Here is a 23,113-nt window from a genome sequence, read left to right on the forward strand (position 1 = left end):
GTCTCCTCCCAGTGGCCTAGTAGACCTTATAAAGTCTCACACAGCTTAGTCTTTTCTGGATGACTGGAATTCTCAAAAACCCAAAAGAGAAACCCCTTTTTGGCCGCTTGTAGACCCAGAAGATCCTGCTGTGTGACCCTGTTTAAAGGGCAACTGATGTCAAAACAAGCTCTCCTGACTCACTCACATGTTCCAAATGTTCTCCTCCGCCTGAAATCCCAGCGAACGAAAGGTTATGAGAGCGCAGCCCAGATTTGTTAATAACACAAGTCCCTTGGAGGTGGAGATTTCCGAGAGTAAAAACGTGCAATAACAATCCCTGATGATGGACCAATCACAGCAAAGTGGGTGGGGTTATGGTAAACAAGATTTAATCTCCAGATAAATTAAGCATTTTCAGTGGGAGGGGCTTAAGCACATTTTCTAATGTAAATATTTCAATTTAAAGAGAGTTTTGTACAAACAGATACATACTGAGTACAATAGAGGTTCAAGATCTATTTAAGACACACTTAAACCAACCCATTTTTGCCATTTAACCAAGAACTACCAAAAGAACAACAAACTAGACTTTGAATTACTAAATTTCAGCTGACAAATGTTATTTATTGATTTAATAACTGTTTTATGATGATAAATAACTAGGCAGTTGTATGCCAAGTACTTGCCAGCTTATGTAACTCGGATTAATATAAAGCTATTATTTTGTCTTTTTATGCGTGAGATGTAGAAAAACAACTGATGATGTCACACGTGTTTATTCACATCATTCCTCCAGGTTGGAAGATGACAACATCTAATGACAGACAGGTAACTACAGAACATCCTGTACACATGTGAGCAAAAACAATGATCATTTCTCTGGCAGTGCTCTTATTTTGGTATTGAAAGAAATGATATTATGATCCAACATGCATTTTAAAACACATTACATCAACTACAATGACAAAATAGGAGTCTATAAACAAGGTCAGCGTAACATATGCAATGTTTAAATTAGGCAAAAGTCTTATTCTAATGAACAAACACCTGGATGACATTTTATTGTTTATCAAATCGAATTTGAATTAACAGCTTTTTCCTATGAAGAAAATCTAAACCGCCAAGATCAATATTTAGTTCAATATAAGTGTGAAGTCTCACGAAACACAGTTTACATCAAGTTCACATCATTTTGCTGATGTGGATTGTGTGTCAGGTGTGTTGCTAGGCAGCGATGCGTGGCTGTTAAAACAAGATACAACAATATGCCTAGTTTGAAATCTTAACAAAACTAATGGTGAAGTCCGTGTGGCCGTGTTGCTTCTTTCTCTCTAGCCGGAAGGATTCCTCTCCTGGAAGGCACGTGGGAAAGTCATAGAAGAGAGTAAGCACTGTCACAGAGGTGAGGCCAGTGTGAACGTGTCACCCCTCTTTTGCAAGTCAAACCCCTTAACTGTGCTGCTCACGATGGCTTTTGTTGTGCCGAATTTTGGTTTGGTCCCCTTAAGCGGATACTTCTGTAGCCTCCTCTTAGGTGGTATCTAAACAGGAAGTCAAAGATCAATGCCAGGGATTGAATATTAAAAATGATAAAAACATGAAACACATTCAAATGTATGAGTGATGACCATGCAGAAATGATGACTTTGGCACAAATAAGAACGTCAAACTATGATGAAGACAGAATAAAAATGGGTAAAATAAACTTCATTGAAAGAAGTCTCTTTTGATTTTCCATGAGTCTCTTTGTTGTGGTTAACTGAGGATCAGAGGCGTTTCCATTTAAAGGTCGCTGCTCAATACTTCAAGTTTAGGAGCTCTGAAGGACACAGATTAAAATGATTTGTGGAAAAACATGATGCTGCATAAGGGATGTCAGATACATGTCCCCTGACAAGGAATGAATAGTCTCTGTACTTTCCTTAAATACTGTTTTTTTACTTATTTATTATGCTGAAACAAAATTCTGTGACGTGTCATTACAACCATGAGCCACTTAGATTTCTCAAGATTCCTTTGAAAATAAGTTTGATCTTATATTGTTTAAGCATCCATATCCAAATGATAAAGGATTACTAATGACTAATATTAAAAAACAAGCAAATAATATTGGTACATTCAAAGCAACACTAGGGGTTTTGTGGATTAATTAAAGTTGTAGTGTTTTGCCTGAACGAAGACCACATTTTCCTAAAACAAAGCGTTTCTCCAAGTCGCTGCAATAGGTACTACAAATAAAACTAATGTTGATTTTTTATTTTATTACAAAATATTTGCCTCTTGTGGGAATATTAAGTTCATCCTGAAAATATTTTTTTTCCCATTTTATATATGTATAACAAAAGTTTAAAAGAAGACAAACACATATGCACAGTCAAGACCAAAAGAACATTACAAAATAATACAAATAATAATCAAAACAAATCTGTGTTCATTTATTTTCAATGTGGAACAAAAACGCTGTGATCAAACAGATGCCGAATGAGCAAACTTAAATCAAAGAAGAAGTCGCCAGACAGATGAAGGTGAGAAGTGGAAAGTGAAGCGACACACAGCTGCCAGCTCTCACCCTTAAGTGCTAGAATGGTTGTCAGCTGCTTCTTCAGCATCAGCTGATTCTGATTTTCTAGGCATTGTGTCAGACCTCAATACATTCTTTTCTGGAGAGCATCTGCACACATGAACTTTGTTTCAAGTGGAGAAAGAAAAGCTTGCAAGGAAGTAGTAGTCGTGCATGCAGCGATGTGGCACACCTCAAGGAGTTTAGGCTTGTTGATTTTACTTGAGAGAGAGAAAGAGAAAGAGAGATTCCAGACTGAAGAACTCACTTGTGTGTGGGACTGGAGTGATATGGAGACTGTGAGTACTGAGGTGCGTCAGGTGATTCATACTCTGTCAGACCGACCGCAAGCTGGTTATGCCAGTTACCTGTGCTCTCTACAGACGACACTGCCAACACAAGAACAATATTGCTTTATTTCAGGGAATATTAACCACTCGTGCTGTTTCCACACGAGGCTCTTATTAGAAAAGCTCTGGAAGAAGTCAAAATATGTCACAAAGGTTTAAATAAGAATTGAAATCCCATTTTAAATATACATAAGGAAAGTTACAAGTACACAAAACTATCAAAAGGTAAATTAGCGGAACATTACTAACATGGATTATAAATAATATAATAACATGTATATAAGTAACATTATTTAAATGTTTGATTAAAGATTCAAATTGTTGAATTACATTTAAAGGTGTTTGATAATGGATGAAAATTGTTCAATTAAAGTTAAAAAATAGTTTGCTTGCAGTTGCAATGGTTACAATGGTTTGATTATAGTTTAAAATTGATTAAATACAGGTGAAAATGATTTGTTTACAGTTATAATTGTTTGATTATTATTGGTTTAAATGCAAATAAAATTAAATAAAAGTATGATTACAAGATTCAAACAAGATTATTTATTCATGCTCTTAAAAACCCTGAATTTCTCAAATCGTGCTGAAAATGAATTAAAGAAGGTTGGAGTACATTTGTTTTAATTTTGAAATTAAGTGAGTTAGTGAGGACCAGTATAACAGCATGAGAGACAAACCTACACATAAATAATAATAAAGTAACAAAATTAATTAAACTGCTTGCAGGAAGCTACATTTAATGAAAAACATACTAATACAAAATATTGTGTCCTCTGAGCAGGATGAGGTAATGATAATCAGACATGATCGTATTAAACTATTATGTAATGAATTAATACTAATAATTAATTTTGTTTCGAGGTGCATTTCTTGGCACTCAATGTCACCTTACATAACACTCAAACGGAAAGTATAAAAACACAATTAAAAGATAAAGACACAGAAAAAAATAAAATAAAACACAATTAAAACAAGGTGATTAAGTGAAATAAAAAGATTAAAATAATTAATTAGAATCTTCAAGAGTAAAACGGGGCTCTAGACTCACCTGAAGAGAAGGAGGCTGTTCTGCTGGAGTGGCTGAAAGCAGCCGGCATGGTCTGGTATCCCAAACTGAGCTGTGAGCCGTTGTCAAAGTCATACGCCGCCATGATCCCCTTCCTTCCGTCCTTGGGACCCTTGTTTCGATGGTACCAGCCTCTCAGGTGCTCTGCCACCAGCACCTTCTGCATGTTCTTAACCAGGAGCTCATTTTTAGGGCCTTCCCGGGTCCTCGGGGGTCTCACAGTCGCGTACGGATTCTGTGAAAACCCGCCGTCGGTGTGGTCACTGCTGTAGTGCCGGAACCTCTCGTGTCCATGGTAGCCGTTGACTTGATAGGACGGGTTGACATTGTAGTGACCTTCAACATCACTGTCGTACATGTAGGCACCATTTGTGTACGGCTCCATGTCTGGATATCCAGAGACGTAGTAGGCACTGGGTGCTGAGGTCTCACCGGTGTAACTGCAACCAGAATGGTGTGGGACCAGGTTGGGCATGCTTCCGGTGTTGCCATACACCTCCACCTTCCTGTGGAGGCGATGCATGGCTGTAGTTTGGGAGTCCAGTGTACTGTACTGGGAGGCGGACGCTCCGATGTACTCCAGGCTGGACTGACTGGTGTAAGAGGAGCAATCCTCCAACAACTCGGTGCTGTTGCTGCGGTGGGCGGGCGACAAGATGAACACCGGCTTCTCTGAGTCGATTTCTTTTCTCAAGCGGGATTGTGACTCTAAACTTCCACTACGATGCCTGAATCCATGAGGCGAACCGTCAGACCTGGAGTAGGTGAAAAGATACATTTCAATCCACCAATGAAAAATAAAATACATGATTTTGCACACGTGTCGTATGCATCTAAAATGTATTTTTCTTTTTATGACTAGATAAAAATGTCTTCAAAGGGTTTTCAGTATGATTTAAATTTAATATAGATTTTAGAAATCACATTACTAGAAGTGGAATTACAGAATTCTCCATTTACAGCCACACTATATATATATATTTCTATTCATAATCTTGTCATTAATTACACTATTCACAAGTAGTACTTTACCTCATAAATATGTAGTTACTAAAATTGCAATATGCTAAAAATCATTATTGAAACTATTAAATTCCAAATTCTGTCACTGTTCAATTTTTTTTAATTTATTTATAGATATTTCTTTTATTTAAATATAAAGGTAAAACAAAAAACAAATGAAAAATATATATACATATTGTTAACTGTGATCTAAATTGTTATTTCCAATGAAATTGATACATATAAAACATTAATGATGTTATATTTGTGATTAAGAAGTAAATCAATAGGAGAATTACACTGTATGATAAAAAAGAAAACATATAATTTCTCATAAATATCATGATTTAATTGACTGACACATTTTGTGGATTTAATTTAACTCTTAGATGTGTAAAATGTATCATGTTAAAATGATTAATGAAATATTTTTCACCTTCATTGTTATTATAAATCCTAAATCTATCAAGATTTTTTTTTAAATGTATATACATTTATAAAAGAAAGTATACACATACACTGTGATCTAATTTATTATTTCCGATAAAATGAATACATTTCATGCATATGTCGTTTTTGATTAGTTATTATTAAAAACATACATAGGGGAATTAAACTGTATAATAATAAAAACAAATCCTTATCCTTATTTTCTACCTCCTTTTTTTATATGTTTTGACTAATTCATTGTTTTTTTTAGTCTTGTTGTCTTATGCATGAATAAAACAACTGAAAAAATAAAATTATACACATGATAATATGTTTCCAATATGAAATAAATATCATAAAAAAATAATATTACATGAATTTCTTTTTTTTTAAATATATTCATAAATATGGGAACTACACTTTATTGTGAAAGAAGACTAGTTTCTTATTAAAATAGTGATTTACTTTTACATTTCATCATTTTGTTCAGGAAATCTCCCACCACAGATCTGTATTTTGTTCATTATACATTGTTCTGTATTAATAATGTATAGTTTCTCATATTTAAAACGTTTTACATCTTCTGACTAATACATTGTTTCTTTAAGTCACATGATATCACTCAAACCCTGAAGAAAGTCTCTATGTTAAATAAAAGTTATGGAAGCTGCAGGGCAGAATCACACCTGAGCTGGATGCTGCTGTAGGCATTTCTGGTCATAATCGGAGAGGAGGACATGCTCTGTGGGTCTCTTGGTGGTCGGGCAACAGTTCTATAAGTACTACTTCGAGTGCAGGACACCGATCTTGGACTGTGGTAGTAGTGTGGAACCATCTGGCCTTCAAAAGCTATTCTAAAATGGTGAGGGTTCAAAAGAAGAAATTAAATTAAAAGAAAGAAAATGAGGGCAAATCAATGGTGAAACAGAAAATAATCATGGGGAGCAAAAAGTCTGGGAGCTGGTTTGTCAGACTGACCTGCAGTGGTTTCTATGCTGGCGGTTTTCCAGGGGTGCTGTAGATCTTTCCGAATCGTAGTCACCCCCCAGTGACCTCATCGGACTGAGCTGAGGAGAACCTTGGACGGAGCGAGAGCGCGGCCTCTGACTGGCACAATCGGAATCATCTGAACCATAACAAAAAAACATAATGAAACATTATATTTAGGCACTTTAAGAATAAGTGCTGACTCACCATCATCCAGAGGGAGACTAGACATGGAGCTGCCGTCTGAGCGATTTAGTTCATCTGAAAGAAAAATACTTTTAAGCTTTAAATGTAACTCAAGAAAAAAACCTAGATTTTGTGCAAGTACCTGCGATGATGACTGAGGCTCTCTGCGTCGGCTTTTTGCCCTTCTTGATCCTGTACTGGTTCATTTCATCTTCTATCTGCTGCAGCTTCTGCATGGCATCCAGGCAGTTCCTCCTCCTCTTCTTCTTCACAGTCTTGCACAGTTCTGCCTCATTGGCCAGCTTCTTTGCTGCTTCAACGATCTTCTGTTGCAGTGCAAACCTGCTTTCCAGGTTTCTTAGAAAAGGGTCCTTCGCAAAAAAGAAGCCAGAATACAACTTCAAATTTAAATACATGGAACAGTTTCAATATCATTTGTATGTATTCATTTGTGTACGACTGGATAGCAACACATTTATATATTCATATATATTTTTATTAGGGTTGTGAGAAAACTGATATGTTTACATGATAGTGTATCAATATTTAATATAAATATATAAAGATTGGGTTCATATTTCAATTAAATGTGTGTTTAGTAAAAAATAAAAATAAAATTTACAATTAAAATGCAAATATTCACAGTGTTTGTTCATTTTTGTGATTCAATTAAACTTCTGGCTGCTAGATGGCAGCAATCATTATGTTCTCTGCAGCCAAAAAAACAATGGAATCACGGTGACTACTGAGGACGAGAGGATACAGTCGACTCCAGCAGCTTTCAAAGTAGTTGTTAGATGTTTAGATGTTTGGTTTCTAAACAGATTGTTTCCTGCACAACCCCCTTATATATAATATATATATTGGATAGTGAATTCAAATTCCAATGGTAGAATTGGTGGAAAAATAATCAAACCTCGTTATAAGGGAAAAGGTCATCCAGCTTGAAGGCGGTTCCCACTCGTCTTCTGATCTGTGGTGGTCTTTCACCTGACGACAGGGGATACTCCTTCGGAAGCTTCCCAGTCAGCTCCTGCAAAAACGAGACCCAAGTATGAAGAAACGCCGCAAACACCACCTCAGAGTTACATCGATGAACCGCAGGGAAGTTCAAAAGAAAGGTAGAGGCATTTCTTACCGCCTCTCTCAGGCAAATCTTCTTCAATTCTTTAGTTTTCTTCGCCAAAATATCTTGAATCGCCTGCTCCTTTTTTCTCAACTCTGCAAGTTTCTCTTTCTTCTGTTCTTCACTCATTTCAGAATCTGCCGAACCTGTAAAACCAAAATGATTCTTAGTTTCTTCCGCACTTCTATCATTGGAAGAGAATATTATAGAAATATTTTTAAAAGTTCACGCCAACCTGTTGATACCAGACTCCCGTTACTGGCAGTTATCAAGTTATTCTTTGCGATTGTGTCTCCAAGCCGGCTTATTTTGGTGACTCCATGCTCTGTCAGATCAATAGCCAGGTCCTCCAGACTTCTCGTTGCTGCAGTCTTTGTCTTCAAAAGAAAGAGAGAACAACAATCAAGACCGATGATTCTGGTTAGGATTTAAAGTGAGAGCAAGACCTACCTTGCTTTGCTTTCGGTCCAAGTAGAACTGATGTTGACTGATCGCCATGATCCATATGGTTTTGATCAAAGAATGGTTAGCGTACCAAGTGTGGATGAGGAGACCGGTCTGACCAAAAGTGCGCTTCGTCACAGCTCTCCTGGTGCACGGGGAAATGACGCGTCACAAAAAGAACAAAAGACATTCCTTTGACATTAATATTTCATTGAATTAGATGCACAACACTCACCTGTGTGGGTCGTTCACTTCCACAGCAAACTTTTTCTCACGGAAATACAGGTTTTCAAGTTGCTTCCACTGGTAAAGCTGTGGAATCTAAACGTTACTATCAATCCAAATAACAGAAAATACTAAACATATTTTCAACGATCTAAACTAATTGTTGGAGTTTGAGGAATTACACAACACAGTGTTAAATGTTTCATTAATTTTTGGCTAATTCGGGACTATTAAGCTTTCCACTCTGTAACTGGGGGTGTGTATTAGAAATAATCACAACGCAGGAACTATTAGGACTATTATTACTATTATTATAATAAGATCTATTTGTTCTATTTGTCCAAGTACTTCACCATTACCTTGCCGAATTTACAGACCACAAGACTAATTTAACAATGTATATATTTGATTTTAAAAAATCTATACAGTGCTGTTGAATATCGATACAGTAGCGTTTTATCAATGTATCAATATTTCCGTACACCCCTATCAATTACATGGATTATACTAAAAGGATTATATAAAAATACAAAAAGTGTATTTGTGCCTTGGTACAAAAAAAAAAAATTCTAAATAATAATTGTCCTCTAGCCTAATGGAGACTGCATGAAGACAGTCAAATGGCCGCCCCGAGGCTGCAAAAGATGGCAAATATGATAATATTTCATAGGTTCATAAAAATGACATGTGAGAAACTGAGTCTTGAAGCGTGTTGTTTAAAGAAAACCCATAAAAAGCCAGACTGTACACAAACTGTCATTACAGCGTGTGCGCCGTCTGGCATGCCGAGTCAACAACAATGCAGGTGTTAAACCAGAATACGACAGAAACTCGTCTCAGCAAACACTTTCCTTGGCTCGTCACTACATCACATGCATGAGCCTTTAAGGCCGATGACTCACTAGACGTCTGGACAAACGCGCGCAGAAAAAAGGATTCCATTTTTATGCACGTCTTATAAAATAATATTGAGTTGATGAGTCGATACATTTGTTAATGCTTACCAGTCAAAAATGTATTCCCCTGATCCTGAAGAGCCTCCTCAACCTAACCATCGAGACACTGTTCCGTCGACTCTTGACTTGTCTCCTCAGGTATTCTCAGACACGCTTGATGACGCCCAAATCCGTCCCTTTCTGACATCATGAGCAAACCTCCTGCTCTTCACGCGCTTGGACTGCAAAAATTCTCGACTTTTTGCAAGTAAGCTATGACTAGAAGGTTGGTCTTAAAGAAGAATACGCTCACATGTTTGTGTTTCTAAAACAAGATAACTAAAATAATCTTTCTGCTACATGTGTCTCTCCGCACACACACTTGCACCAGCTCTTCAAGTCTGGCCCTGTCAGCTGCAACTGGCTGTTTGTTGGACACTGATGCATAAATGAAATCTGGGTGAATCACAGAGAAACGCTGAGCAGCTGCAACTCATGTCTTGTGCTGTCATGTCGCAACCCAGGCTCACTGCCGTTCACTCATATCCTTCACCCTGTGATCAGGAATGTAGATTTGGGTTCAGCAAAATGAAGCAAAATCTAGAAATATGTGACTAATGTTTTAATTCTTGCCACACCCCATGTTGCTAAGCGTCACAGATGCAACCAATAATTTCATGCATTATATGATGTGATTATTCAGTAATTATTGTTTCGAATTAACATTATTTAACACATTAATCAGTTTCTTTGCATCGGGTGAAAAATGACATGAAACTGAAATGATTTACCTTTCGAGGTTTTAATTTGTCTTGTAGGTCGTACTGGCTGATGCCCTTATAGCTGATTCCGAGCCACCACGGGATCCCCTGCTTGTCCTGCGCACAAATAAGTCATCAACTCGAACCCTGGATCCACGTGAGGCCCGTGAATCACGGCTTACCTTGACCTCATAATAATGCACTCCATACGTGGGCAGAGTTTCCACCAACGTCAGGTATCTGGAACAGAAGTTTTATTAGAAACACCAGCTGCATTGATATGTGCAAGTCTGAGAGTGATCAGAGGTTGATGCAGTGAGTCAGTGTGATTCAACTGAGGCTTCCAGACAAAGAATGTCAGAGAGGAAAGGATTAAGTTAAAGAAAAAAAAAATCAATAAATGGAAAACTTTTAAAATATTTTCCTCCTGAAGCAAAAACGTGGCACAACTTCTGAGCTGAAGTACGTACTGCACGATGGCTTGTCCTCTGGAGACGCCCTTCATTTGTTTATAGTATTCAATCACACGATCCTCACTGCAGAGGAGAACACACATAAGTACACAAAAAAGTGATCATCTGAATTTAACACCGCGACAAATACTCACCAGTATGCTAGTGATGGGTGTTCCTTGAGAACTTTGGTTGGTAGAGTTGGTAGTTTCTTCAGGTCAGCTCTGGTGGTTTCATCGCTGGAAGAACAAATCACGTACTCACAGTTTAATTAAACAGATAATTGTCTCAAATAGACAAAATGTACTTTGTATTTTGATAGTTTAAATTGAATTTAAATCAAAAGTGAGGCATTTTGAATGCGTGTTCCTCAAAGTTGTCTGATATTGTGATAATAAAATGATACTTTTGCCACATTATTTCATATTACCACCTGGATCCACAAATCCTTTGAAGGATTAATCATCCATGTCATTCTGTGTTGTTGATGTCCTTAATTTATTTCAATGTTTTTGTTCAGCATTTTCTTAATGCTTTATAAATGTGTTGTAAAAATACAATTAAAGAAGTATTGAAGTAGGTCATAGAGAATAGATCGAGACAGCTGGTTGCAGCAACGACCTCTCCGGCCAAGACCAGATAGTGACACAGAGAGATAAGGAGGCACTGTGGCCAAAAGCAAGTTACATTTCCGGCCTTGTCCGTGAGCACAAGTATTTTATAATGGCCGTGATAAGTGATCGGCAGCCAGAGGAGCTGCTGCAGGACATGAGGGATGTGACAGATGGATGGTGTCCTTGTGATAACTCTGGCAGGTGAATTAAGATGTAATGCTGTTGAATGCCAGTATCAAATGACATTGTTCGCTGTAAGGCTCCAGATCAGCAACTACCTTTCTTTAGGGACCACATTTTTTACTTTAAATGGTTGCGGTAAGGGGCCATCAAGCCAATCAAAAGAAGGAAGAAATATTACCATCACAATATTCTTGTTAAATATCCCTTTTTATTTCAAATTAGAAAAATTATTAATTTAGTCATCAGAGTAAAGTCAGGTAATGATAAAAATGTACAGTTAATTATGTTGTGCCTCATGTGGTTATGCAGGTACATCAACATACACTATACATATAAAAGATTATAAAAATGTTTTTAAATATACAACAAACATTTTTTGGAGTATCAAGATCATTTTAACAAGCAACTCTCGTCGGAAAAAGTGTAGTACGTTTCTTTTTTTCATCAACCTTCAAACTGCTTCCTTAAGACCGACACGTCATGTATATAATCCATATTTCAAAGCAGCCCTCTTTAACACCAATGTTCTCCCACCACCAGTTTATCAGCACTCTGGGATTCATTAGCCTGCTGGTGCAACCCTCTCAGTACATTATGGTTTCCCTCACATAACAGTGCTATTAATTATTGCTGTCTTCTCGCTGCGGAAACAAGTGACTCACAGAAACTCGGTTTGAACTTTGAACATGGATTTGTCTCACCTTGTGTAGTCCCCTTTGGCCTCCTGTTGGGGAAACACATGTTTTATTTGCAAAATAGAGTTGAAACCTGAATGTACAAGTCTACTACCTGAAGAGCATTTGCTGCTAGTTTGAAAACATTCTCGCTTTCCACTTCTATTACCCCCTGGAAAAGAAAAAAGAGAGTATGAGATCCTCACAATGGACTTTTAATAAATCCTCTCTACGCTGAGACAGGGATTTCATATTCTTCCCAGATGAGGGAAAAAACTGTTCCCTGCAGCTAAAGTCTATGAGCAAAAGAAGTAAGGCGTCTGCAGACAGTGAATCATCCAGGTGTTGTGTAGGAATGAAACCAGACGGATATATTCCTGACATATCCTTCCAAATAAACAAGCACTCACATTATACACGGCTGATTTGGCATTCAGGAAAAACAACTCCACCGTAATGATGTCCTTGAGCTGTGTTATGCTTTCTATGTAAAACCTGTGAAGCACAAAAACAAAAGCATCTGTTCATGATCAAAGATCCCCAAAAAACCTAGAGTGAAAATAATTTTTGTCAGTTTGCCGATTACCTGACCAAGAAGTTAAGAGCAATAGAGCTGGTCTTCTTGGAAAAATCATGGTCCAGGACTCTGCGGTCCATCTGAAGCCATTTACGTCGACCACTGGACATAAAACAAGTGCATTTTCAAACAAATGTATGAATTAAAACTTCTTCTACAGACTAATTTAAAAAAAAAAAAAGGCATTCCTTACTTGTCGTCAAAAAATGCAAGGCCGAAGAATTCTTTCTCTTTGAGGTTGAAATGTGACGACACCAAGTCCAGCAACTCGTAAGACAGAAGCTTGGGCTGTAAAAACAGGATTTGTACTTTATTCGTGTCTACATTGAAATAGAACACAAATACATACATATAAAATATGGACATAGCTGTAATATTTGTTTCTGATTTCCTACGATGCGCAAACTGTACACTTATATTTAAATTCTTGTTTTCATTTTGACAATTACTTGAAGAAATGATTGGTCTTTTGGATGTTATCAATTATTCACCTGATTTACTGTATTTATATTATGAAATCTATCTTGAAACGACTTTCCAAATGTATAAACTATTGTAGATCTACGTCATAATGATTATTGTTGATTATTAGGTCTGGTTTTGTAGGTACACTGTTTAGTTACAGCAAGAGTGTAATTTGTCTTTATTTAGCTTAAGCTAGCTAAAGAAATTAGCTATGGCCAGTTTAAGTTTAGTTAGCTAAGGTAATGCTGGGGTTTTAGCACTTCGGGAGACAAATAATGAATCTTTACTCACGTTAAATGAAAACTATTACAAGATATTATTGTTATTATTATTAACATTAGATATTTAGTTTAATAAACATACATATTTAATAGCATGTATTTCTATTATTTGAGAAATGTTTGTGACAGGAAGTTCTGTTCAAATATATGCGTCTGTTTCATGCTTTACAGCATCATTTGTTTTAAGAAGTCCGAGTTATCAAAATAAGTTTGAAAACAACAAGTACATTTATTTATTTTGGAAAGTATAAAGAGGCAAGCTGTAGAGAGACTACTGACTCCTTCAAGAAACATCTGAAGACATTTTTATTTGTGCAGGCTTTTCCTTGATTCTCTGAGACTCCTGTGTTTGTCTTATGTGTCTTAATGTTTTTAATTATATATTGTATTGGGTATTGTTTTGATTGTTTAAGCGCTTTGTGACCCTGGTCTGGAAAAGCGCTCTACAAATATAAATTACTTACTTACTTACTTACTTACTATAGGTACAGAAAGATGTTGTCTAACAGAAAGAATCACATATAACATTTATTCATGCATTAAATGTATCAACTAACTCTCTCTTCACACAACAAACACCTTCACATGCAGTTCATGGAATCTCGTAAATCAAGTGTAATACATACCTGAACCAGCAGCTCCAGCTTTCTCTCATCCAGGAGTTGAACCTGACAAAGTCGTCCCTCCGTCATCTGCATAGAAAGAAAGAAAGCATATTTATCTCAGGTAAAAAAAAAGAAAATGGTTATTCATAAGGGATTCTTAAAAGAGTAAAGAAATGACCTTGAGAATTCGTTTTCAAGTGAATTGTGACATTGATTTTAGGATATGTTACCATGGTGACAACAGAAAAGATTAAAGATATCAGTACTGTAGATTTGATGGCCCCTCAACTTTGAGTGTTTGATCATAGAATTAGCATTTCACTCTTCCATATAGAGGCACATGCAAGTCCAACTGAGGAAATAACAATTCTATTATTATGCCTCACTTTTATCAAATGCGCCAGAATTAGATGTCTGAAAATAGGACACCTGAATGTTTCGGCTTTTCTACGATCCATACCCAAAGTCACACTTGATTAATTCACAAGCTGCCGAAGTGTGACAGAATGAGGCTGATCACGACTTCCAACACAAAGTAAGGCAGTAGTTCAGTTCCTAACACTTGTCCCTGCGCATGTTTTCATACACCCTTGCCCATATCACATTCTTGTTTCATTGTTTCATACATTCATCAGAAGCTTCAAGTCATTTGCTTATTATTACTTATTTGTATTTATGTGAAACATAATTCAAGAGAGAAATTAAGATCAATTTTTGTTCCATTATTTTTAGATGCGTCGACAAGCCTGCCCTTAACAATTGACAATTCGATAGTATTGCTGCACCATCACATTCTTTTTAAAAAACCTCAAAGTGACCCTCAACGATATTAATAATTAATCCACTTCCATCAGGGAGATGAAAAGCACATTCACGAATCCAATTAGTGCAGAATTATTGCTTCTGCTCGGAGTGGAATGACGTTATAGTGAGATAACTGCAAACGGCCACTAGATGGTGCAAGATATATGCGCCTACATTGCTCTAAATTAACCCAAATTTTCTGCTAATAAACTTGGGTTAAGAAACACGAGTGTGGCTAGATTCAACAGAATATATGTGAGCACAGTATATTTAAATGTTTTCTTAGATTTGGAGCCATGAAGTGAAGTAGAAATTAGAGTTAAATTAGATTACATTACACAACATGCTCAATAGTTTGATGCCAACTTTTGTTGCCGAACCAACCATTACCTGTTGAGACATGGGCTCCACCAGCATTAGGGTTTTGAGGCGGAGGCTTGCACCAACACATTAAGCTGAAGATCATTTCCGTCCCGTCAATGAAATTATCAGGGTGGGTGAATGAAGATCAAAAGTTGTATGACCTATCTTAGCTTTGTGCTGCTCTCATTCGTGACACTGCCTCATATAGGGGTCACGTATGAGTAATGCTGTGGCCCTTTTACACTACAACTTAAATTAAAAAATAATTTTAGATGTATTTAAACTCTTTTTTAATTAAGACTGGTTATATGTGGTTTGCTGTCACATATAATCGCCAGGAGAGGAACAACATGTTCTAAAGTTGATGAACGTATATTTTATTACATGCAGTATATTTTGTTGCTGAACATATTTATCCAGATGCAGCCCAAATTATGAATATTACAGCCAGGAATTTAGCTGAGAATCAAAATATTGTACTAAATCGAAATGAAGTAAAAATAACTTGTGACAAATTGATTTAGAGATAAAGATCTTAATCACATCAGAACATGTGATATTCGTTTATCATTTGCTATTATGGATCAGAATGATATGTATTCAGGTTTTAGGACAACAGTTGTTCCGCCATGTAAACTGGCAGTGTTTAATACATCACGCTGGTTAAATGTCATGTCCAGACTGCCGCTCGTCTTATCTCAGTTTCCCACTTTCATGAATTATTGATGAAGACAGCCACACAAGTCGTGCACGCTCACTATTTCACCCTCCAAAAACGCCTTTTTGAAGTACTGTATATATTCTTCAAGATTTACTTATGATTTGCACACTTTCATAGATGATTTAAAAATTGATGATGATGTTTAAAATATATCTATAGATATTTACTGGTAAACCAGAATATCGTAACAATAATAAATTATAGTTGATGTCAGTGATTTTAAGGTATCTGAATATTTTCGAGTATATGATCTTGGTATAACAAAGGTCGATATAATAAAACGGGAATACACAAGGAATATTGAAGTCGGCTTGAGCATGACCAGACTTAAACAGGCGGATGATTCACCTGAATGATGTCACCATGATGTCATAATGTTCATAAAGCATGGAAAGGACACTTTCTGACAGGTAAGGACTCTCTTGGGAAGTTTAAGATTCCTCAACCACAGACATACTTCTTTATCAATGTTTCTAAAGGAATGTTCATGTGTGTTTTGTTATGTAGGCCAAGCCAAACATGATGGTTTTGTTTATGTTTGTTTTTCCATTTAGCTGTAACATGACCGCCAGCATTTCTTTCTCTGAAAATGTATGCAATCCAAAGGCAGTTTCTTTTAAGCTTACCTTAAAGATGAGTTTTTGTTTTTTTAATCACAGTTTGTGATCACTAAAGTTTGACAGAAACGGGCCTTCAGCTTTTAATAACCACAAACACACTTGCCCTTTTTTAAAGCATTCACTGAAACACACTTTTCATAAAGTGAGAAGCTTAGGTATAAGAAATAACTAATTTGTAGGCACATTTGTATGTATTAAAAGGCAACTAAAGTGTTGATTTAAGTGTGTCTTAAATGTATCTTGGACCTCTATTGTACTCATCAATAGCTGTCTGTTTGTACTAAACTCTCTTTTCATTAAAATATTTACAATAGAAAATGCTTCATTTTTCTGGAGATGAAATCTTGTTTGCCATATCCACACCCTCTCTGCTGTGATTGGTCAAGGTGAGATTCGTTAACACAAATTATCAGATTATTATCCCAGAAGTCTCCATCTTCAAGATACACGTTGTATAAACAAAGTGAGATTACAGCTGATCACAACTTCCAACATCACGTCATAATGGGCTCCGCTCTCGTAACCTCCTGTTTGCCGAGATTTCAGACGGGGGAGAACTTTATAAAGTAAAGTAACTTCAAAACATGGTCATGATGAGGGACTTACTGCATCTTGGAGAGGAAGACTTCAACATACTTTCACTACTTCGAATGTACTTCTCGAAGTCAGGGATACCTCAAACTAATTTGTTTTCGGGCCTCCGGGTCACCTTGACCCAGAGATAACACAAGGGTTAATGTTACTTTATTAAACAGTAGTGACAGGTTTAGTTTAGGTTCTCTGTATAACAAAAATCTCAGGCTAAATGTCAACAAGCTGATGCAGAATGTCACTATTTGAATAAGACAACTGTAATTATTCACCATCTAATGGTTCTACAGCAATGAACAGTCTGAAGTGCTTATCGATCAAGGGCAACCACAACTGGTTGTTTAGAACGATCCTGAAACACATTGAGCGTTTTAACAAAGAGGCTCTGGTTTTACAATGCACCGATGACGTCTGAGATTTAAACTGATAACCATTAAATCTCCACCCACTAGTAGAGAGAAAGTGATTAAAACCAAATTAAAGTTTGCACTTAAAGCCAAAATCGTTGGCGTAGAGCTTATTAAGAGTTTAACAAGAAGTTATTTCGTCTTAATCTGATTAAGTTACAGATGTTTGGAATCCCCTCCTAACACAAGTGTCTGACAATCAAACCATTTTTGCAAGAGTCAAATCAAAGTGAGCAAAAATTCCATCATGAAATGTAAATTACAGTTCAGTTTAGGGTCAATCCTAACTTGCAACATCAGACAAATTTGTTTCAGAAATATATTTGCACTATGGCACATATTTTTGCTGGTGTTTTAAGATCACAAACACTTTTTTTTATCACAGTATTTGTAATCACTTCGCTGCGTGGTGGTAAATTCAACTTCTTTCATCCATAAGTGGATCCCCATTATCTTCTTAACAGTTTTATGGTCCAATGTGAAGACTGTTGATCGATGACACAGGACATCCTCTTCTGCAAATAGGAAGTAGGACCAAGAGGTTCATGTTGAACGCAAGACACAGCGAGAATTCCTGTTTACCGTCTCCTAAAATACACAACGCAAATTATGACATCATTGCCAAGTGTGTCTTGGCTCATCCTTGTTTTCTGTACCTGTTTTTATGACTCTTGTCTTAAAAGTCAGCAAGCATATTTAGAATTGTAGCTTTCTGGTGAAATAATCATGTTTATTTTTTAATTGTTTGGAGGACTTGGTGATTTTTTTCTGCCTAATTTAATTCATAACTAAAATTAAGTTATATAAATGACTATTTTCTAGGATATTTTAAATACACACAAAAAAAAACATTTGCTGTGAGGTGGGTAACACAACACACTGCTCGTATTTAGATCATACACGTTGCCATGTTGTTAATCTACAAATGAATCACTGGACAATGATGCTAACATAATAAGTGGTGTGTGTTACCAAGACCATTGGTTGTAAATGATGATTCATCCAGCAGCTCACACTGCTGAACAGGCTGTTTCCACACATGAGAGAAGCAGAATATTTCCTCTGGTTTTAAAGGACGACATCACCTGTGATTGGCTTTATCTTCCACAATCAGAGATAATTGAGAGCGTTAATGAGACTCGCCCTCCTCCGGGCCACTGAGAGAGAGAACAATGAATGAGCTGCTTTACAGTACCAGGGTGTTTCCATCTGGTCGCAGCCACACACACACACACACACGTGTGTGTAGGGAGAACCTAGAGGAACATATTGATGCTAGAACACGTTCATTCAAGATGTTTCTAATCCACGTCCTGGTCCACTTTTGTCTCCCCATCGGTGCCCACCACCAGTCATTTCCTAGAACGTCGACTTACCTTCAGCGTCGGTGGATCCAGGGACCCCAGAAAAAAGCTCTGACGCGCGCGTCCTTCAGCCCTCACTCACGGGGACAGTAGCCTCCGTGAAGCAGCCGATCGTGCTCATCCTCCGGGGCTGGCGTAGAGCTCGCACTCGCCTGGTACCGACCACAGTCACCACGCCTTCAGCCGCCGGCTATTATGTGAACAAGCCTCGCATCTCCTCCCTCCCTCCCCCTGCTCCTCCTCCCTGTCATCCAGCAGCTGCCGGCCGGCGCGTGTGTGTGTGTCTGCGCGTGTATGTGTCACAAAAACACATTATATCCCCTGTTGTCAATTTTTAAATCCGTTCGTGCGCGTGCTTACAAGAACGTGTTCCTTATTTTACAACCTTACCCTTTTTTTTAAAAAAAAACGTCTTTTAGTGGTTGCCATGGCAACCGATCTAGATGCCGAGGTCAAATTTTGAACGCCCACACAAGGTTACCACTGTCTGTCATTTTTTTTTTTTTTTTTTTAAACAACTGACGCACATATGACAAGAAACGTTGTTAGGAACCGTAGAAAGACTACAACAACAACAGGTTCCAGTTTGTGTCTGTGCTCAGAGTTTGCACCTTTGAAATTGTCAATAAAAAATTTGTCTTTTACAAATTAAGCTGTTGTTTATATAACGCCTTTTATGGCAGAAAAAAAAATCTCATTTTGTGATGATATGTTATTGCCACACAGATCTGATTCATCATTAACGGTCAAGATGCACTTGAATCATTATTAATTAAAAAATATTGAATATATATTGAATGTTTTTTTCCTGCCATACAAATCTCTTCATTTTGCTATCATTAATTATTTAAAAATGAAGAAATGCAGTTTTGCCAAGCTAGGCTAGTGTAACATTTATTTTACACTATAGTTCGATTTTTTTTATAACCGTTTCTGTATCTATTCTAATAATTTGTGTAATGGAACATATTTAACTTTCCAAAATATACACTGATTTAAACATATTTAATTGTTACATGCCTGCTTGGAACTTGGCTCCTACAAGGGTTTGAGTCAATTGCGATGTCAATTTGAGAAAGAGTGTCTTTGTAATAGTCACAGCATTTAAGTGTAACTTATTTTTGATTTAGGATCAAGATAATATAACGCATATTAATTTAAACAATTATTATCTCACTAGTGGTTGACGGCAATGACGTTAGTTCACCTCACACCTTTAACGTGGAACAAACTCACACTACTCTGCAACCAGATCACTGGTGTGCGTTTCACATGTGATATTCTACTTAAGACACTGCTTTTCAAATATTCATTAGTCCTCTCGGACGCCGGATCAATTCTGAACGGACAAAAACAACCACTAATACGGTCTCAGAGCTCAATATTGGGATTATTTGCATGTTACCTAATTCGTTTAGTACACAGCCATTGCTGATTGCACTTAATATGCCAGCAGCCGACTGGGGTCTCCTCCCTCCACCCCCTCCTGCTTTTGGATCTCTGACATCAGACATGAATAAGTATCTCATTAAAATCCCCCAAAACCATCTGTCCATGCAGTAAGTCTTCTCCTTACAGGAAAGTGCTGTCGTAAACAAAAGAGGATTCCCTCATTTCTCTCGTCACCCTCATTAGTTCTTTTGTCACCGATCAACTACAAAGAAGCTTTAAACAAGTGTTTATGGTTTATTATTTATCTCATTCAACTCATACCAACACTCTCATGTTCATGTCAATTACAGAAATTAATTTAATTAAGTTATAAGACCACTTTGAAAAGACACTGTTGACGTCTACTCCCATCAATCCTTGCATAATTTAATTTAATTAATTCCAACTGACAGTGAATGTGGCTACGTCATGTCCCCTTCTGAGCTATTCATTGTTGATTGACATATGCTTTATGCAAATGAACCTACAGAATACAACGGACCTCAAATTTGCTAATTTCAAATTAAATTAGCAAAACATTTAATAGTATATGTCATGGTTAATTCTGACATAATGTACTGTATATATAAACAACAGCTGAATATATATATATATATATTTAATTACAGTTGAAAATAGTTTGAATGAAAACTGTACAATTTTATGTGAGTGAAGTATAAAAGTTAAAAATGCACATTTATTGATCTCAGCAAGCCTGTATACAAACTAGAGTAGACTGTAGAGAGAGAGAGAGAGAGAGAGAGAGAGAGAGAGAGAGAGAGAGAGAGAGAGAGAGAGAGAGGGAGAGTAAGTAAGTAAGTAATCTGTATTTATATAGCACTTTTCCAGACCAGGGTCACAAAGCGCTTAAACAATCAAAACAATACTCACTAAAATATATACTTTAAAGATCAAGATAAAACTGAACAACACAGGACTTCCAGAAAATCAAGGAAAAGCCTGAACAAATAAAGATGTCTTAAGATGTTTCTTGAAGGAGTCCGTAGACTCCATCAAGCACAAAGAGAGAGGTAAGGTAAGGTAAGATAAAACTTTATTGATCGTTCCAATTGAGTGTTGATTGATTGATTGATTGAGGAAGATTGGGGGCAACAGCCTGGAAGGATTTATCTCCTCTGGTCCTGAGCCGTGTGCGAGGAACCATCAGTAGATTCTGATCCACAGACCTCAGAGCCCGAGCTGGGGTGTAAGGCTGGATCAGATCAGTGATGTAAGGAGGAGCCTGAACATGAATAGATCTGAAAGTAAGTTCGCGCCTGGACTATTGCAACAGTTTGTTTTCATGTCTTAACAAGAAGGAGAGAGAGAGTGATAGATAGATAGATAGATAGATAGATAGATAGATAGATAGATAGATAGATAGATAGATAGATAGATAGATAGATAGATAGATAGATAGATAGATAGATAGATAGCACACAGCAAAACAGACGATAGATTCATAAAAAACAAGAACAAAGTTTCTATAAAAAGAAAGTGCAAGATTACTCAATCTAAGTCTAAAAATAAAGAACATAGATCAAACAAATAACAAAGTTTAAAAAAAGTACAAGATGAAACAATCTAAGTCTAAAGATAAAGAACATAGATCAAAGAAAACTAACAAAGTTAAATAAAAGGAAAGTACAAGGTGAAACAATCTAAGTCTAAAGATAAAGATAAAGAACATGGATCAAAGAAATAACAAAGTTAAATAAAAAGAATGTACAAGATGAAACAATCTAAGTCTAAAGATAAAGAACACAAATCAAAGAAAACTAACAAAGTTAAATAAAAGGAAAGTACAAGGTGAAACAATCTAAGTCTAAAGCTAAAGATAAAGAACATGGATCAAAGAAAACTAACAAAGACAAAGGATACAAAGATTACCATAGAATAGACTCATCGTTTCGCTCCACTCCATAAATTCTACAAGTTCTGTAAGTCTGATATTATCTTAAACTTTTCACATTTCCTTTTCCAAGAATGCTTTTCCACCGAAGTGTATTTGAATAATATTTACATTGGCTAACTAATATCTCAAACCTGTTCTACCAGGAGAGTCGAATGCAAATATTGAACGACAGTTTACATGTAGTGACAGACAGTGATCCCATCTGCTTCCTGTGTTTCGTAGGGATGCGACATACCGCCACCTTGTGGTCGATACGTCGAAGTGGCATTAGTGTAGATGAGCAGCGCCGGTGAGCGAGGCAGACGAGCTGCAGCCGCCAACGTACAGGGTCACTCTGTCTTTCCGCGACTCTGAAGGGGAGATGAGGGTCGACACAACCTCCAGGTGTGTAACTTACTTATTCATTTATCACTGATGGAAGTATTATGTGCCATTTGAAAGCCATTGCCTATGTAAGGATGAACTGTGTTGGGTTTATTTGGGATGTTTTGCTTTGCAAAATTCAGTCAAATATCTAGAGCAGGTGCAGGCATCTCATTTTCACGGGGGTTGCGAGTTAAACCATTACACAGAGAATCCGATTCAACACAGGAAACAATGTCAATTATTAAAAGAAAACGTCTTTGCAATTGTACATAAGTTGGACTGAAGACTTTAATGATATATTTAGTTTTTATATAATTTGACTTGTGACTTTTTATAACCATGTTGCAAGTCAAATAAGTTCATAGTATAAATAGTGTTCAAAGTGAAACGAAAAAATAGGCCCTTATTAAGTTTTATGACTTGTTTTTTTATTTTAATATTTCTAATCCAATGTAGTGCCGATTATTGCTTATCACGAATCTACGGGGATTTGACGTTTCAAAATGAATATTAGCTAGTTTATATTAATTTCATACACGTTTATAGAACTTAAAATGATTATTTGAACACGTGAGACTATAAAAAAGTATCCCGTTCATCGTCATTTGCTCGGCCAATCAGAAG

The 23,113-nt window shown here is 36.7% G+C and overlaps 1 protein-coding gene across 3 annotated transcripts; it reads right to left on the bottom strand.

The window, feature by feature from the left end:
• Positions 1 to 739: 739 nt before the first annotated feature.
• On the bottom strand, positions 740 to 18,989 carry frmd4bb (FERM domain containing 4Bb). Of its 3 annotated transcripts, XM_087781281.1 has the most exons (24): positions 18,790 to 18,989; positions 13,929 to 13,994; positions 12,750 to 12,844; positions 12,566 to 12,658; positions 12,390 to 12,474; positions 12,095 to 12,151; positions 12,007 to 12,029; positions 10,664 to 10,747; positions 10,527 to 10,592; positions 10,239 to 10,296; positions 10,087 to 10,173; positions 8,371 to 8,447; positions 8,142 to 8,280; positions 7,927 to 8,068; positions 7,704 to 7,837; positions 7,482 to 7,598; positions 6,708 to 6,936; positions 6,587 to 6,640; positions 6,371 to 6,518; positions 6,079 to 6,246; positions 3,944 to 4,716; positions 2,811 to 2,931; positions 2,552 to 2,653; positions 1,436 to 1,523 (listed from the first exon to the last, which is right to left on the bottom strand). In XM_087781281.1, the coding sequence occupies exons 2-23, from the start codon at positions 13,992 to 13,994 to the stop codon at positions 2,554 to 2,556; spliced, it is 2,916 nt and encodes a 971-aa protein (XP_087637407.1). In that variant the 5' UTR covers positions 18,790 to 18,989; the 3' UTR covers positions 1,436 to 1,523; positions 2,552 to 2,553. The 3 variants fall into 3 exon arrangements, with proteins under 3 accessions (XP_087637408.1, XP_087637407.1, XP_087637409.1); XM_087781282.1 differs by lacking the exon at positions 2,552 to 2,653 and having other exon boundaries at positions 740 to 1,523; XM_087781283.1 differs by lacking the exon at positions 6,079 to 6,246.
• Between the last annotated feature and the right edge of the window lie 4,124 nt (positions 18,990 to 23,113).

This window comes from Callionymus lyra, chromosome 19, assembly GCF_982586985.1.
Source record: "Callionymus lyra chromosome 19, fCalLyr1.hap1.1, whole genome shotgun sequence".
NCBI classification, from domain to species: Eukaryota; Metazoa; Chordata; class Actinopteri; order Syngnathiformes; family Callionymidae; genus Callionymus; species Callionymus lyra.

Bases quoted from the DNA above. Each gene is read 5' to 3' on its own strand.
- frmd4bb (XM_087781281.1), bottom strand. From the start codon at position 13,994: ATGACGGAGGGACGACTTTGTCAGGTTCAACTCCTGGATGAGAGAAAG. The intron at 12,475-12,565 runs GTAATCGGCAAA...TGTGCTTCACAG, and splicing joins GCTCTTAACTTCTTGGTCAG to GTTTTACATAGAAAGCATAA. The intron at 12,030-12,094 runs GTAGTAGACTTG...TTTCCCCAACAG, and splicing joins TAGCAGCAAATGCTCTTCAG to GAGGCCAAAGGGGACTACAC.